General features: G+C 44.7%; 1 protein-coding gene across 4 annotated transcripts in view; it reads left to right on the plus strand.

Moving 5' to 3' along the window:
- LOC308326681 (matrix metalloproteinase-14-like) overlaps positions 1-16,768 on the plus strand; it is a 72,923-nt gene that overhangs the window by 51,623 nt on the left and 4,532 nt on the right. For all 4 annotated transcript variants that reach the window (XM_080779670.1, XM_080779669.1, XM_080779672.1 and 1 more), the window contains 3 exons: positions 1,445-1,612; positions 5,176-5,535; positions 9,105-9,247. In XM_080779670.1, the coding sequence (XP_080635796.1) occupies positions 1,445-1,612; positions 5,176-5,535; positions 9,105-9,247 (671 nt within the window). The remainder of the gene's footprint in view (positions 1-1,444; positions 1,613-5,175; positions 5,536-9,104; positions 9,248-16,768) is intronic.

Below are 16,768 nucleotides of genomic sequence, written 5' to 3' on the forward strand. Positions count from 1 at the left end.
CAATATGATCAATATGTCTTTGGTGACAGGCTACGTGCCACAATCTTTCAAGGTAGCGGTAATCAAACCTCTACTCAAAAAGCCTACTCTTGATGCAGGCATTCTAGCTAGCTATAGACCTATATCGAACCTTCCGTTTCTCTCCAAAATTCTCGAGAAAGCGGTCGCCAAACAGTTGTGTGACTTTCTACAAAACAACAATATATTAGAAGGCTTTCAGTCGGGCTTCAGAGCTAACCATAGCACTGAGACGGCCCTGCTGAGAGTTACAAATGACCTCCTGACTGCAGCAGATAATAACCTCCTCTCCGTACTGGTGTTGCTGGACCTTAGTGCTGCATTCGACACTATTGACCACCACATTCTGCTACAGAGACTGGAACATCTGGTTGGCATCAGGGGTGCCGCACTGAAATGGTTCGAGTCCTATCTGTCTGATCGTTTTCAGTTTGTAGAGGTCAATAATGGCTCCTCTACATGTGAAAAGGTCAAATACGGAGTCCCACAAGGCTCTGTGCTTGGACCAATACTCTTCTCTTTATATATGCTCCCTCTGGGCAACATCATCAGGGAACACTCCATAGATTTTCATTGTTACGCAGACGACACTCAACTATATCTATCGATGAAACCGAACGAAACGGACCAACTAGTCAAACTTCAAGCATGTCTTAAAGACATAAAGAGTTGGATGGCAGGTAATTACCTACTCCTCAACTCTAACAAAACGGAAGTTATCGTGATCGGCCCTAAGCCCCTGAGAGACAAGTTGGTCGATGGGAACTTTTCTCTAGATGGCATTACTTTGGCCTCCAAGGCCACTGTGAAGAATCTGGGGGTTACCTTTGATCAAGACTTGTCTTTCAAATCTCATATCAAACAAATCTCAAAGAATGCTTTCTTTCACCTGCGAAATATTGCAAAGGTCAGGCACATCCTGTCCAAAAATGACGCAGAAAAACTTGTCCACGCAGGGGCTTTTGTTCACTTGTTACAATTAACAGGACACTTCAACTGAAATGAAGTGAGATTTAACATCAATGAGGGCTTAGTTGTTTTAAAGATGTTTTTAGTTCAGCTGTAATGCTACAGAACAGTGCAAGGTGCACAACTTACATCTCATTCATTGCATTCCTTTTGTATGGATGCAAACAAATAAAAAACACATCATTACTTTGAAAAATAAGAATGACAATCAGATCAACAATAAGATGACTACTCTGCAGTGTTCTTCCTGGTTTATAATATTGCGGAAATTTGCACTAATTTATCTTCTGTTCTGCAGTCCGTCCGTCCGTCCGTCCGTCCGTACCCCCCCCTCAAATAATCTCTCAGGAGAAGAATCTGCCTGCACCACTTCCCTAAACATGTAGGAGGAGGTGGTGCCCCCAGACGCAAAAACACATTTAATTTAACTGAAGGAGTTCTTCTTCCATCCATCCAGGTTCCTACAGTGTGTTTCTGGTAGCGGTCCATGAGCTGGGCCACAGCCTGGGTTTGGATCACTCCGACGACACATCGTCCATCATGCATAAAGACTACAAATGGATGGAGACTGATGACTTCCAGCTGCCAGCAGACGACCGCCAGGGGATTCAAGACATCTACGGATGTGAGTGGAAATGTTTAACCCCTTTTGGGGGCGGGAACCCCTTTTGGTGTTAGCATTATGTTATGATTTAGCTATTGAAAAATAGCAGATCTACAAGCTCATAGCGGACCTACGAGCTTGGTGGTCTGCTTTTTTTGAAAAATCGAAGAACGGCTGACATAAAACATAAAACATAGCTTTTTCAGAAAACTGTCAGGATGTAGAAGACATTTTTAGAATCTGATCTCAGGTCAGAATGGGTTAAACAACAACTTGATATATAATAATACTTCATTGCAGTTGAAGCCAGATCAACTTGGATTGTAGCTTTGCAGCTGCAGTTGAATCCAGATCAACTTGGATTGTAGCTTTGCGGCTGCAGTTGAATCCAGATCAACTTGGATTGTAGCTTTGCGGCTGCAGTTGAATCCAGATCAATTTGCCAATCCTATTACTTTATTTATTTTCTATATTATAATTATGTCATGCCATGTATGACGCTTGGGTGTTTTTAGTTGGTTAATCATTTGATCATGTCGGTTCATTGTTTATGTAAAATGAAAGTAAAAGTGTCCTGCAAGTCCATTTGGGCTTTGCTTCCTTGGACGCATGGCACTAAAATAAAGATCAATCAATCAATCAATCAATCAATCAATCAATCGGTAGCCTGGAGCTTTGTAACTGCCAGCGTGAACGCAACATTAAGGTTATAATGGGCACTGATGACATGGAGGAGAGAACACGCCCCCAACTGATGACATGGAGGAGAGAACACGCCCCCAACTGATGACATGGAGGAGAGAACACGCCCCCAACTGATGACATGGAGGAGAGAACACGCCCCCAACTGATGACATGGAGGAGAGAACACGCCCCCAACTGATGACATGGAGGAGAGAACACGCCCCCAACTGATGACACAGAGGAGAGAACACGCCCCCAACTGATGACATGGAGGAGAGAACACGCCCCCAACTGATGACACAGAGGAGAGAACACGCCTCCAACTGATGACACAGAGGAGAGAACACGCCCCCAACTGATGACATGGAGGAGAGAACACGCCCCCAACTGATGACATGGAGGAGAGAACACGCCCCCAACTGATGACATGGAGGAGAGAACACGCCTCCAACTGATGACATGGAGGAGAGAACACGCCTCCAACTGATGACATGGAGGAGAGAACACGCCCCCAACTGATGACACAGAGGAGAGAACACGCCTCCAACTGATGACATGGAGGAGAGAACACGCCCCCAACTGATGACACAGAGGAGAGAACACGCCCCCAACTGATGACACAGAGGAGAGAACACGCCCCCAACTGATGACATGGAGGAGAGAACACGCCCCCAACTGATGACATGGAGGAGAGAACACGCCTCCAACTGATGACATGGAGGAGAGAACACGCCCCCAACTGATGACACAGAGGAGAGAACACGCCTCCAACTGATGACATGGAGGAGAGAACACGCCCCCAACTGATGACATGGAGGAGAGAACACGCCCCCAACTGATGACATGGAGGAGAGAACACGCCTCCAACTGATGACATGGAGGAGAGAACACGCCTCCAACTGATGACATGGAGGAGAGAACACGCCCCCAACTGATGACATGGAGAGAACACGCCCCCAACTGATGACACAGAGGAGAGAACACGCCTCCAACTGATGACATGGAGGAGAGAACACGCCCCCAACTGATGACATGGAGGAGAGAACACGCCCCCAACTGATGACATGGAGGAGAGAACACGCCCCCAACTGATGACATGGAGGAGAGAACACGCCCCCAACTGATGACACGGAGGAGAGAACACGCCCCCAACTGATGACACAGAGGAGAGAACACGCCCCCAACTGATGACATGGAGGAGAGAACACGCCCCCAACTGATGACATGGAGAGAACACGCCCCCAACTGATGACACAGAGGAGAGAACACGCCCCCAACTGATGACATGGAGGAGAGAACACGCCCCCAACTGATGACATGGAGGAGAGAACACGCCCCCAACTGATGACACAGAGGAGAGAACACGCCCCCAACTGATGACACAGAGGAGAGAACACGCCTCCAACTGATGACATGGAGGAGAGAACACGCCCCCAACTGATGACACAGAGGAGAGAACACGCCCCCAACTGATGACATGGAGAGAACACGCCCCCAACTGATGACATGGAGAGAACACGCCCCCAACTGATGACACAGAGGAGAGAACACGCCCCCAACTGATGACATGGAGGAGAGAACACGCCCCCAACTGATGACATGGAGGAGAGAACACGCCCCCAACTGATGACACAGAGGAGAGAACACGCCCCCAACTGATGACATGGAGAGAACACGCCCCCAACTGATGACATGGTGGAGAGAACACGCCCCCAAATGATGACATGGAGGAGAGAACACGCCCCCAACTGATGACATGGAGAGAACACGCCCCCAACTGATGACATGGAGGAGAGAACACGCCCCCAACTGATGACATGGAGAGAACACGCCCCCAAGTGATGACATGGAGGAGAGAACACGCCCCCAACTGATGACATGGAGGAGAGAACACGCCCCCAACTGATGACATGGAGAGAACACGCCCCCAACTGATGACATGGAGGAGAGAACACGCCCCCAACTGATGACATGGAGGAGAGAACACGCCTCCAACTGATGACATGGAGGAGAGAACACGCCTCCAACTGATGACATGGAGTAGAGAACACGCCCCCAACTGATGACATGGAGGAGAGAACACGCCCCCAAACCACACTAATTAGTCCAGCAGATTAAGTCAATATTTCAGATGAATTGGCATTTGGCATTAATAATGCCTAGGTCTAACTTTACATCACATCAAATGAAAGGTTTTTCAGTGCAGAGCTTGAATGTCTGAACAGAGTATAATGATGTATTTTATGACAAATTCAATTGTGCCAATAGAAATTTCAATATGGCTTCTAGTTTTCAAGATGGCATCCATTTTCAACAAACATTATGTTGCTGCATAACCCCAGGCTGCGAAACTCAGCCTGGGGTTCAGTGTCGCTAAGTAGAGATGTTTTCTAAGTCACTCTTATATCAGTCACAGCTGTGTTTAGTATCACCTTCTGGTCTCTGTTTGCAGATAATTCAGTCAATTCAATTCAAAGGGCTTTATTGGCATGAGAAAACATACGTTTACATTGCCAAAGCAGAAAGAACAATACAACAATACAGCAATACAATCAAAACAAAAATGATGTACATTTGAAGGTCAGAATCTTCAACAGATCAAATTCTATGTACCATTGTACCAAGGTCACTCAATGCAGGTATAGTGCAGGAATATACACAATGATTAGTCTTTTGTCTTCAGTCACAAACAACCTGACCCTGGATGATGTTTCATTCCTGCCTCTCATACTCCAAGAACGGATGATTAACGCACCTGTAGCTGCTTACACATTTATTCAAGTTTCATGTAGAACGTAGCATGTTACGATCTGTCAGCTCCACTGCACTGGTGGTGACTCACACTGAAATCGGTCCGTGTAGAAACAAGGTAACAAAACCTAACAATCCTATTGTTACAGATGTCCAGAAGCCCAGCTGCGACGCCCTGACCCTGGCCCAGCTGCGTAATGAGATTACGCAACTACAGAGCAATCAGATCAACATGACGCAGGAGATCACCCGACTGACGGCTCATAACGACGTCCTGACGGCTAATAACAACGTCCTGACGGCTAATAACAACGTCCTGACGGCTAATAACAACGTCCTGACGGCTAATAACAACGTCCTGACGAGGGAGAAGACGCCGACACCATGCCCACCAACACCACCACCATGCCCACCAACACCAACACCATGCCCACCAAGAAGAAGATGGCCACCACCACCAACAACAACACCACCACCAACAACAACACCACCACCACCACCACCACCAGGTGAGAGATGTTGCAAAACATTTAGAATAAATATTCAATATTGTGTATTATTACTATTTCTATTTTATCTTTTATCAGGGATTTAGAGGTAGAAAATCTGACATCACTGCTGGACTATGACAACTATCATAGAACAATAATTTAAAATAAATAATAATAATTATTATTATTATTATGATATTTGAACTGGGGAGCCCTCCAATTAATGGTATTTGAACTGGGGACCCATCCAAATAATGGTATTTGAACTGGAGACAACCCAACATCCCCAAAATAATATTTGAACTGGAGACCCCCCAAAATAATATTTGAACTGGAGACCCCCCAAAATAATATTTGAACTGGAGACCCCCCAAAATAATATTTGAACTGGAGACCCCCCAAAATATTTTTTTGAACTGGAGACACCCCAAAATAATATTTGAACTGGAGACCCCCCAAAATAATATTTGAACTGGAGACACCCCAAAATAATATTTGAACTGGGGACCCCCCAAAATAATATTTGAACTGGGGACCCCCCAAAATATTTTTTGAACTGGAGACCCCCCAAAATAATATTTGAACTGGAGACACCCCAATATAATATTTGAACTGGGGACCCCCCAAAATAATATTTGAACTGGGGACCCCCCAAAATATTTTTTTAACTGGAGACACCCCAAAATAATATTTGAACTGGAGACCCCCCAAAATAATATTTGAACTGGGGACCCCCCAAAATAATATTTGAACTGGGGACCCCCCAAAATAATATTTGAACTGGGGACCCCCCAAAATAATATTTGAAGTGGGGACCCCCCAAAATAATATTTGAAGTGGGGACCCCCCCACCCTGACAACCACTTCAACATATAGGCCTATTTGGAAAAGGCTTTAGGCTAGAGGGTGTAATTCATGGAGTGAGTATTGTGCCAGAACGTTTGCCAGTCATTTATGTCAAATTAGTTTTATTGAAAAGATTACACAGTATATCAGTATCTATCCTACAGTACAAAACAAACTTTTAGTTACTAAAATTTTTTACAATGATCGAATATTCTGCAGGAATCATTTCAAACAAAAATAATTGCCAGATTCAAAATACATTTAACCAAAACCCAAACCAATCCTACAGCCATCCTATAGATCCACCTGGATCCATAATAGTTCTTATACACTTATAATAACTATTATAACTAATAACACTTCATAACCATTATTTAGACACTAGAGTTTACTAGAGCGCTGCCCTACTTGGAACGATGCAAGTTGGAAAGGCATGCCCCACCCAGTTATTACTTGGAACGATGCAAGTTGGAAAGGCATGCCCCACCCAGTTATTACTTGAAACGATGCAAGTTGGAATTGGCTGATAATGTAACTGGTTCCTGATTGGAAATGGAAATTGCGGAAATTGTGGAAATGGTAATTGCGGAAATTGAGGAAATTGAGGAAATGGAAATTGCGGAAATGGAAATTGCGGAAATGGTAATTGCGGAAATTGCGGAAATTGCTCTTCACTTATAGCTATCTATTTTCAGGTAGATTGTTTTATTTTACTCAGTCAGCCATATCACTACTCATTTTTTTTCATGAAAAAGGTCATAGCTGGGTAATCTATTTTCAGGCAAATTGTGTTTATTGTATTTTATTTTACTCAGCCATAACAATTTATTTTCTGTTAACCAACTTGCTGGCTGGCAGGCAGGCAGACAGCTACTCATAGACAGGCAGACAGACAGACAGCTACTCATGGAGAATTGGACAGGCAGGCAGTCAGACAGCTACTCATAGACAGGCAGACAGACAGCTACTCATGGAGAATTGGACAGGCAGGCAGACAGCTACTCATGGACAATTGGACAGGCAGGAAGGCAGACAGCTACTCATAGACAGACAGACAGCTACTCATGGACAATTGGACAGGCAGGAAGGCAGACAGCTACTCATAGACAGACAGACAGCTACTCATAGACAATTGGGCAGGCAGGCAGACAGCTACTCATAGACAGACAGACAGACAGCTACTCATGGACAATTGGACAGGCAGGAAGGCAGACAGCTACTCATAGACAGGCAGACAGACAGCTACTCATGGACAATTAGACAGGCAGGCAGACAGCTACTCATAGACAGGCAGACAGACAGCTACTCATGGACAATTAGGCAGGCAGGCAGACAGCTACTCAGACAGGCATACAGACAGCTACTCATGGACAATTGGACAGGCAGGCAGGCAGGCAGACAGAGAGCTACTCATAGACAGGCAGGCAGACAGCTACTCATAGACAGGCAGACAGTAAGACAGCTACTCATTGACAGACAGACAAATAACTACTCATGGACAGACAGACAGACAGACAGACAGGCAGGCAGGCAGGCAGGCAAAGAGCTACTCATGTTATGTTATTATGTTATAACAGCTACTCATGTTATGTGCAATAATTTGTGCAGTTATGGAAACAGCTCTTTGTGTTTATGCAAGAAAATGTAACACATTTATTTATTTACATATTGTGTGCATGCACATTGTACTTTGATACATTTTGCGAAAATAAAGCAATTGAAAGAGAGAAGTTATTAAGTATCATTAATGTCGTAATTTTATCTACTGGCCCCTGGCCCCTTGCCATTTTTGTAATGTGGCCCACAGGTAAATCTATTTGAGTATCCCTGCCGTAAGGGATGGGTCTTAACGACAAGACACGAAAATAAAGATTCATTCATTCATTCTTACTTTATAAACATGCGTACATTCAGTGGTGGAAGAAGTACTGTACTGTTTTACTAAACCCATTTAGGACTGAGACCCGATTCTAATGTCTTCTAAATCAGAACAGTTTTAAAACCTGTTTCTGTATCACTGGTTCTCAAAGTGTTTCATGTCAAGGACCCCCAGAAATTATATATAATTGTCCGCCGACCCCCGTCTGAAAATATGTTGTTCCACGGACCCCCCCCAGAAACAAAGATATGAGTTAAAAACGTTCGCTCTGAAAGAATATATAGGCATATTCAATGATTTATAGCGCGGCTATTGTTCTCTCCTCTAGCACTCGGTGCCGCGTTATGAGCTTGTAGATCTGCTATTTTTCAATAGCTAAAGTATAACATAATGCTTAAAACACCAAAAAGGGTTCCTGTCCTGAATGGGTTAAGTAAGTGTAGCAATAACACAATATAAAAGGTTCTCTGTTACAATTAAATGAAAAGGCCTGTATTCAAAATGTCACTTGCACCAAAATACCAAAGTAAAAGTACTCAAACTTTCAAAGCATGTCAAACGTTTCAAAATAAATTAAGATCTACAAGCTCATCATGCTGGCTTGTAGATCTGATATATTCAAATGATGTCATTTTAAAATAGGGCTTAATTGTTTAATACAAGTTTTGTATTAAGAGACAGAAGTAGCAAATTATTGTACTTTGAGTAAACATATGTTGTAGAAAACACCATTGATGTAATAAAGTCATCATTTTACCCTCCACTACATCTCTGAATACTATTATTATTACAGCTATGTGTTGATTATTGATTATCAGTACAGTGAAAATCCATCAGTAAATCTCCTGTTTGATGTTTTTAGTCAAGTCGTGTCCAGATGGATGGACGACGTTTGGAGACGGATGTTACTACCAGACTACTGAAAAGAAATCATGGCAGGAAGGTAGAGAATACTGTCAGCGTCAAGGAGCTGATCTGGTGGTCATCAACAGTCCAGCAGAACAGGTTAGTGTGTGTGTGTGTGTGTGTGTGTGTGTGTGTGTGTGTGTGTGTGTGTGTGTGTGTGTGTGTGTGTGTGTGTGTGTGTGTGTGTGTGTGTGTGTGTGTGTGTGTGTGTGTGTGTGTGTGTGTGTGTGTGTGTGCCAATTCCACTCCACCACATCTCAGAGGCAACATTTTTACTTTTACTCCATTACAATTATTTCTGAACTGTAGTTACTTTGTATGTTTTGATTATCATTACAAACATACAATTTACAATTTAGGCATTTATCAGACACTCTTAGTGATTTACAGTAAGCAAGAACAACACATGGTATTACATCAAAGACATAGAAATAGTCATCATAAATCATTATGTAAACTACAAACCTAACGTCTGTCTAACAGTAGAATATGAAACTATGAATCATTATGTAAACTACAAACCTAACGTCTGTCTAACAGTAGAATATGAAACTATGAATCATTATGTAAACTACAAACCTAACGTCTGTCTAACAGTAGAATATGAAACTATGTGTATACACTATAGAGTGCTATGTCTACATGAAATGCTATTTAAGTTACATATAAGTTGAGCCTTTGTGAGGTCGTCAAGGTTAATGTAATGTTAATGTAGCGCCACCATGAGGCTGATTTTAAAACTGTCAAGTTTCCAAAGCCTAGTGGGAATATGCATGCACAGTTTCACCACAATCGGACGCTGCGTTGAGTAGTTGTGTCAATTTGTACAAAACGGGTACAAAGCGGGCTACTCCTAAAAAGTTTAGAAGCCAATCGTAGCCAATGAGGGTGGATTATGAGAAAAGAAAGAACCCGTCTTGATCACATGACTATGGAAAGCATGTGTACCGATTTGCATGAAATTTGGATAAAATCTGAAGGAGTAATATTAGAAAATGTGTTTTACATATGTCGGCCTCCTGGTGGCGCTATAAAGAGCAGATGTGAAAAATTCCAGGCAAAGGTTTTTCCTTGGCCTCTAGGGAGTTGGTATACAAAGTTATCCACAGATCCGTGCAGTTAGAGGTAAAAAACACTTTTCGGCCAGTTATAGCGCCACCATGAGGCTGAGTTGAAATTGTTCATGTGGAATTTCTTCCTCTGCCTAGTGGGAATGTGCGTGCACAATTTCACGTAAATCACACGATGTGTTCATGATTTGCAGCATTTTGTTTGAAACTGAGCACTCCTGCGAATTTTGAAAGCCAATCTTAGCCAATCAGGATGGAATCTGATAAATCTGAAAGACCTGTTTCGTTGAATGGCTCTAGAGAGACTCTGTACCAATTTGCGTGATGTTTGGACAAAATGTGTAGGTGTACTGTCCAAAAACCTGTTTTGCACAAAGCGGCCTCCTGGTGGCGCTATAACAGGCTGTTCTGGAAATCTTGGAGCAGAGGTTCATCGTTGGCATCCAGGGAGTGTGTGTGCAAAATTTGGCAAAACATACTCTCTCCCCATGCCTTCGGCCTGGTGGAGACAATAAAACATACTCTCTCCCCATGCCTTCGGCCTGGTGGAGACAATAAAACATACTCTGTCCCCATGCCTTCGGCCTGGTGGAGACAATAAAACATACTCTCTCCCCGTGCCTTCGGCCTGGTGGAGACAATAAAACATACTCTCTCCCCGTGCCTTCGGCCTGGTGGAGACAATAAAACATACTCTCTCCCCGTGCCTTCGGCCTGGTGGAGACAATAAAACATACTCTCTCACCGTGCCTTCGGCCTGGTGGAGACAATAAAACATACTCTCTCCCCGTGCCTTCGGCCTGGTGGAGACAATAAAACATACTCTCTCCCCGTGCCTTCGGCCTGGTGGAGACAATAAAACATACTCTCTCCCCGTGCCTTCGGCCTGGTGGAGACAATAAAACATACTCTCTCCCCGTGCCTTCGGCCTGGTGGAGACAATAAAACATACTCTCTCCCCGTGCCTTCGGCCTGGTGGAGACAATAAAACATACTCTCTCCCCGTGCCTTCGGCCTGGTGGAGACAATAAAACATACTCTCTCCCCGTGCCTTCGGCCTGGTGGAGACAATAAAAACTAGACTAAAATGTTAGGAAGGGACTAGTATAGTGGACAAGAGATCCAGTATAAGTCATTATTTGGCAAGGCCCGCCAAAATACATTTTAGTCGACTAAATCAACTGTAGATTTAGTCGACTAAAATCTTGTGATAATTTAGTCGACTAAAACTAGACTAAAACATTCCAGGTCACTAAAATGTGACTAAAACTAAATTAAACTATTCTAATTCAAGAGAATGAAACTAAAATAAAATAATGCTGTCAACAACAACACTGGTATGTAACCCTGAGAGGGTATTAATGGAACCAAATGGACCCGTTAAATTACAATATAAATTGGGGGTCCCAGAGATAGAAAAGCCATTAAATGGGGGTCCGTAGACTAATACATGTCAAACTGGGGGTCCTTGACATTAAACGGGTTGTGAATCTCTCCTAGAGATAAAAAAAAAAAGAAAAAGTCTTATCAGGGTTCCTGGCATATTTTTCCCGGGGATAATTAGTGTCAATTTGACATTAAAAGTTTGGGAACCAAACTGTCATAGGAGGCTGTGGGCAGTTCAGAAACCCGGATTTATTCACAATGTTTCTGAACTGCCCTCAGCCCTCCTATGAGACACAGACCCATCGATGATGTCACTGGTGGGTGGGTTTCTGAACTGCCCACAGCCCTCCTATGAGACACAGACCCATCGATGATGTCACTGGTGGGTGGGTTTCTCAACTGCCCTCAGCCCTCCTATGAGACACAGACCCATCGATGATGTCACTGGTGGGTGGGTTTCTGAACTGCTTACAGCCCTCCTATAAGACACAGACATAGAAAAATAATTGTGCTATTTTAATCATGATTATTAGCGAGGTCCAATTATATGAAGATAGGGTGAAAAGAGGTGAAGTGGTCCTTTAACCTCAGCCATATATACATGTTGACCATTTGAAAATAGCAGATCTACAAGCTCACAACGCGTCCTGATGCGACACATAGTGAGAATAGATCTACAAGCTCACAACGCGTCCTGATGCGACACATTGTGAGAATAGATCTACAAGCTCACAACGCGTCCTGATGCGACTCATTGTGAGAATAGATCTACAAGCTCACAACGCATCCTGATGCGACACATTGTGAGAATAGATCTACAAGCTCACAACGCGCCCTGATGCGACACATTGTGAGAATAGATCTACAAGCTCACAACGCGTCCTGATGCGACACATTGTGAGAATAGATCTACAAGCTCACAACGCGCCCTGATGCGACTCATTGTGAGAATAGATCTACAAGCTCACAACGCGTCCTGATGCGACACATTGTGAGAATAGATCTACAAGCTCACAACGCGCCTTGATGCGACACATTGTGAGAATAGATCTACAAGCTCACAACGCGTCCTGATGCGACACATTGTGAGAATAGATCTACAAGCTCACAACGCATCCTGATGCGACACATTGTGAGAATAGATCTACAAGCTCACAACGCGTCCTGATGCGACACATTGTGAGAATAGATCTACAAGCTCACAACGCGCCCTGATGCGACACATTGTGAGAATAGATCTACAAGCTCACAACGCGTCCTGATGCGACACATTGTGAGAATAGATCTACAAGCTCACAACGCGTCCTGATGCGACACATTGTGAGAATAGATCTACAAGCTCACAACGCATCCTGATGCGACACATTGTGAGAATAGATCTACAAGCTCACAACGCGTCCTGATGCGACTCATTGTGAGAATAGATCTACAAGCTCACAACGCATCCTGATGCGACACATTGTGAGAATAGATCTACAAGCTCACAACGCGCCCTGATGCGACACATTGTGAGAATAGATCTACAAGCTCACAACGCGTCCTGATGCGACACATTGTGAGAATATATCTACAAGCTCACAACGCGCCCTGATGCGACTCATTGTGAGAATAGATCTACAAGCTCACAACGCGTCCTGATGCGACACATTGTGAGAATAGATCTACAAGCTCACAACGCGCCTTGATGCGACACATTGTGAGAATAGATCTACAAGCTCACAACGCGTCCTGATGCGACACATTGTGAGAATAGATCTACAAGCTCACAACGCATCCTGATGCGACACATTGTGAGAATAGATCTACAAGCTCACAACGCGTCCTGATGCGACACATTGTGAGAATAGATCTACAAGCTCACAACGCGCCCTGATGCGACACATTGTGAGAATAGATCTACAAGCTCACAACGCGTCCTGATGCGACACATTGTGAGAATAGATCTACAAGCTCACAACGCGTCCTGATGCGACACATTGTGAGAATAGATCTACAAGCTCACAACGCGCCCTGATGCGACACATTGTGAGAATAGATCTACAAGCTCACAACGCGTCCTGATGCGACACATTGTGAGAATAGATCTACAAGCTCACAACGCGTCCCGATGCGACGTGTTGTGAGAATAGATCTACAAGCTCACAACGCGTCCTGATGCGACACATTGTGAGAATAGATCTACAAGCCCACAACGCGTCACAGAATAGATCTACAAGCTCAAAATGCGTCCCGATGCGACGTGTTGTGAGAATAGATCTACAAGCTCACAACGCGTCCTGATGCGACACATTGTGAGAATAGATCTACAAGCTCACAACGCGTCCTGATGCGACACATTGTGAGAATAGATCTACAAGCTCACAGCGCGTCCTGATGTGACGCATTGTGAGAATAGATCTACAAGCTCACAACGCGTCACAGAATAGATCTACAAGCTCACAACGCGTCCCGATGTGACGTGTTGTGAGAATAGATCTACAAGCTCACAACGCGTCCTGATGCGACACATTGTGAGAATAGATCTACAAGCTCACAACGCGTCCTGATGCGACACATTGTGAGAATAGATCTACAAGCTCACAACGCGTCCTGATGCGACACATTGTGAGAATAGATCTACAAGCTCACAACGCGTCCTGATGCGACACATTGTGAGAATAGATCTACAAGCTCACAACGCGTCCTGATGCGACACATTGTGAGAATAGATCTACAAGCTCACAACGCGTCACAGAATAGATCTACAAGCTCACAACGCGTCCTGATGCGACACATTGTGAGAATAGATCTACAAGCTCACAACGCGTCCTGATGCGACGCATTGTGAGAATAGATCTACAAGCTCACAACGCGTCCTGATGCGACACATTGTGAGAATAGATCTACAAGCTCACAACGCGTCCTGATGCGACACATTGTGAGAATAGATCTACAAGCTCACAACGCGTCCTGATGCGACGCATTGTGAGAATAGATCTACAAGCTCACAACGCGTCCTGATGCGACGCATTGTGAGAATAGATCTACAAGCTCACAACGCGTCCTGATGCGACGCATTGTGAGAATAGATCTACAAGCTCACAACGCGCCCTGATGCGACACATTGTGAGAATAGATCTACAAGCCCACAACGCGTCACAGAATAGATCTACAAGCTCAAAATGCGTCCCGATGCGACGTGTTGTGAGAATAGATCTACAAGCTCACAACGCGCCACAGAATAGATCTACAAGCTCACAACGCGCCACAGAATAGATCTACAAGCTCACAACGCGCCACAGAATAGATCTACAAGCTCACAACGCGCCACAGAATAGATCTACAAGCTCACAACGCGCCACAGAATAGATCTACAAGCTCACAACGCGCCACAGAATAGATCTACAAGCCCACAACGCGTCACAGAATAGATCTACAAGCCCACAACGCGTCACAGAATAGATCTACAAGCTCACAACGCGCCACAGAATAGATCTACAAGCCCACAACGCGCCACAGAATAGATCTACAAGCCCACAACGCGTCACAGAATAGATCTACAAGCTCACAACGCGCCACAGAATAGATCTACAAGCCCACAACGCGTCACAGAATAGATCTACAAGCCCACAACGCGTCACAGAATAGATCTACAAGCTCACAACGCGTCACAGAATAGATCTACAAGCCCACAACGCGTCACAGAATAGATCTACAAGCCCACAACGCGTCACAGAATAGATCTACAAGCCCACAACGCGCCACAGAATAGATCTACAAGCCCACAACGCGTCACAGAATAGATCTACAAGCCCACAACGCGCCACAGAATAGATCTACAAGCCCACAACGCGCCACAGAATAGATCTACAAGCCCACAACGCGCCACAGAATAGATCTACAAGCCCACAACGCGTCACAGAATAGATCTACAAGCCCACAACGCGTCACAGAATAGATCTACAAGCCCACAACGCGTCACAGAATAGATCTACAAGCTCACAACGCGTCACAGAATAGATCTACAAGCCCACAACGCGTCACAGAATAGATCTACAAGCCCACAACGCGTCACAGAATAGATCTACAAGCCCACAACGCGCCACAGAATAGATCTACAAGCCCACAACGCGTCACAGAATAGATCTACAAGCTCACAACGCGTCACAGAATAGATCTACAAGCCCACAACGCGTCACAGAATAGATCTACAAGCCCACAACGCGTCACAGAATAGATCTACAAGCTCACAACGCGTCACAGAATAGATCTACAATCTCACAACGCGTCACAGAATAGATCTACAAGCCCACAACGCGTCACAGAATAGATCTACAAGCCCACAACGCGTCACAGAATAGATCTACAAGCTCACAACGCGTCACAGAATAGATCTACAAGCCCACAACGCGTCACAGAATAGATCTACAAGCCCACAACGCGTCACAGAATAGATCTACAAGCCCACAACGCGTCACAGAATAGATCTACAAGCCCACAACGCGTCACAGAATAGATCTACAAGCTCACAACGCGCCACAGAATAGATCTACAAGCCCACAACGCGTCACAGAATAGATCTACAAGCCCACAACGCGTCACAGAATAGATCTACAAGCCCACAACGCGTCACAGAATAGATCTACAAGCCCACAACGCGTCACAGAATAGATCTACAAGCCCACAACGCGTCACAGAATAGATCTACAAGCCCACAACGCGTCACAGAATAGATCTACAAGCTCACAACGCGCCACAGAATAGATCTACAAGCCCACAACGCGTCACAGAATAGATCTACAAGCCCACAACGCGTCACAGAATAGATCTACAAGCTCACAACGCGCCACAGAATAGATCTACAAGCCCACAACGCGCCACAGAATAGATCTACAAGCTCACAACGCGCCACAGAATAGATCTACAAGCCCACAACGCGTCACAGAATAGATCTACAAGCCCACAACGCGCCACAGAATAGATCTACAAGCTCACAACGCGTCACAGAATAGATCTACAAGCCCACAACGCGTCACAGAATAGATCTACAAGCTCACAACGCGTCACAGAATAGATCTACAAGCTCACAACGCGTCACAGAATAGATCTACAAGCCCACAACGCGTCACAGAATAGATCTACAAGCCCACAACGCGTCACAGAATAGATCTACAAGCTCACAACG

The sequence above is a fragment of the Protomyctophum bolini genome (assembly GCF_963924005.1).
Source record: "Protomyctophum bolini genome assembly, chromosome: 13".
In the NCBI taxonomy this organism is placed as follows: domain Eukaryota; kingdom Metazoa; phylum Chordata; class Actinopteri; order Myctophiformes; family Myctophidae; genus Protomyctophum; species Protomyctophum bolini.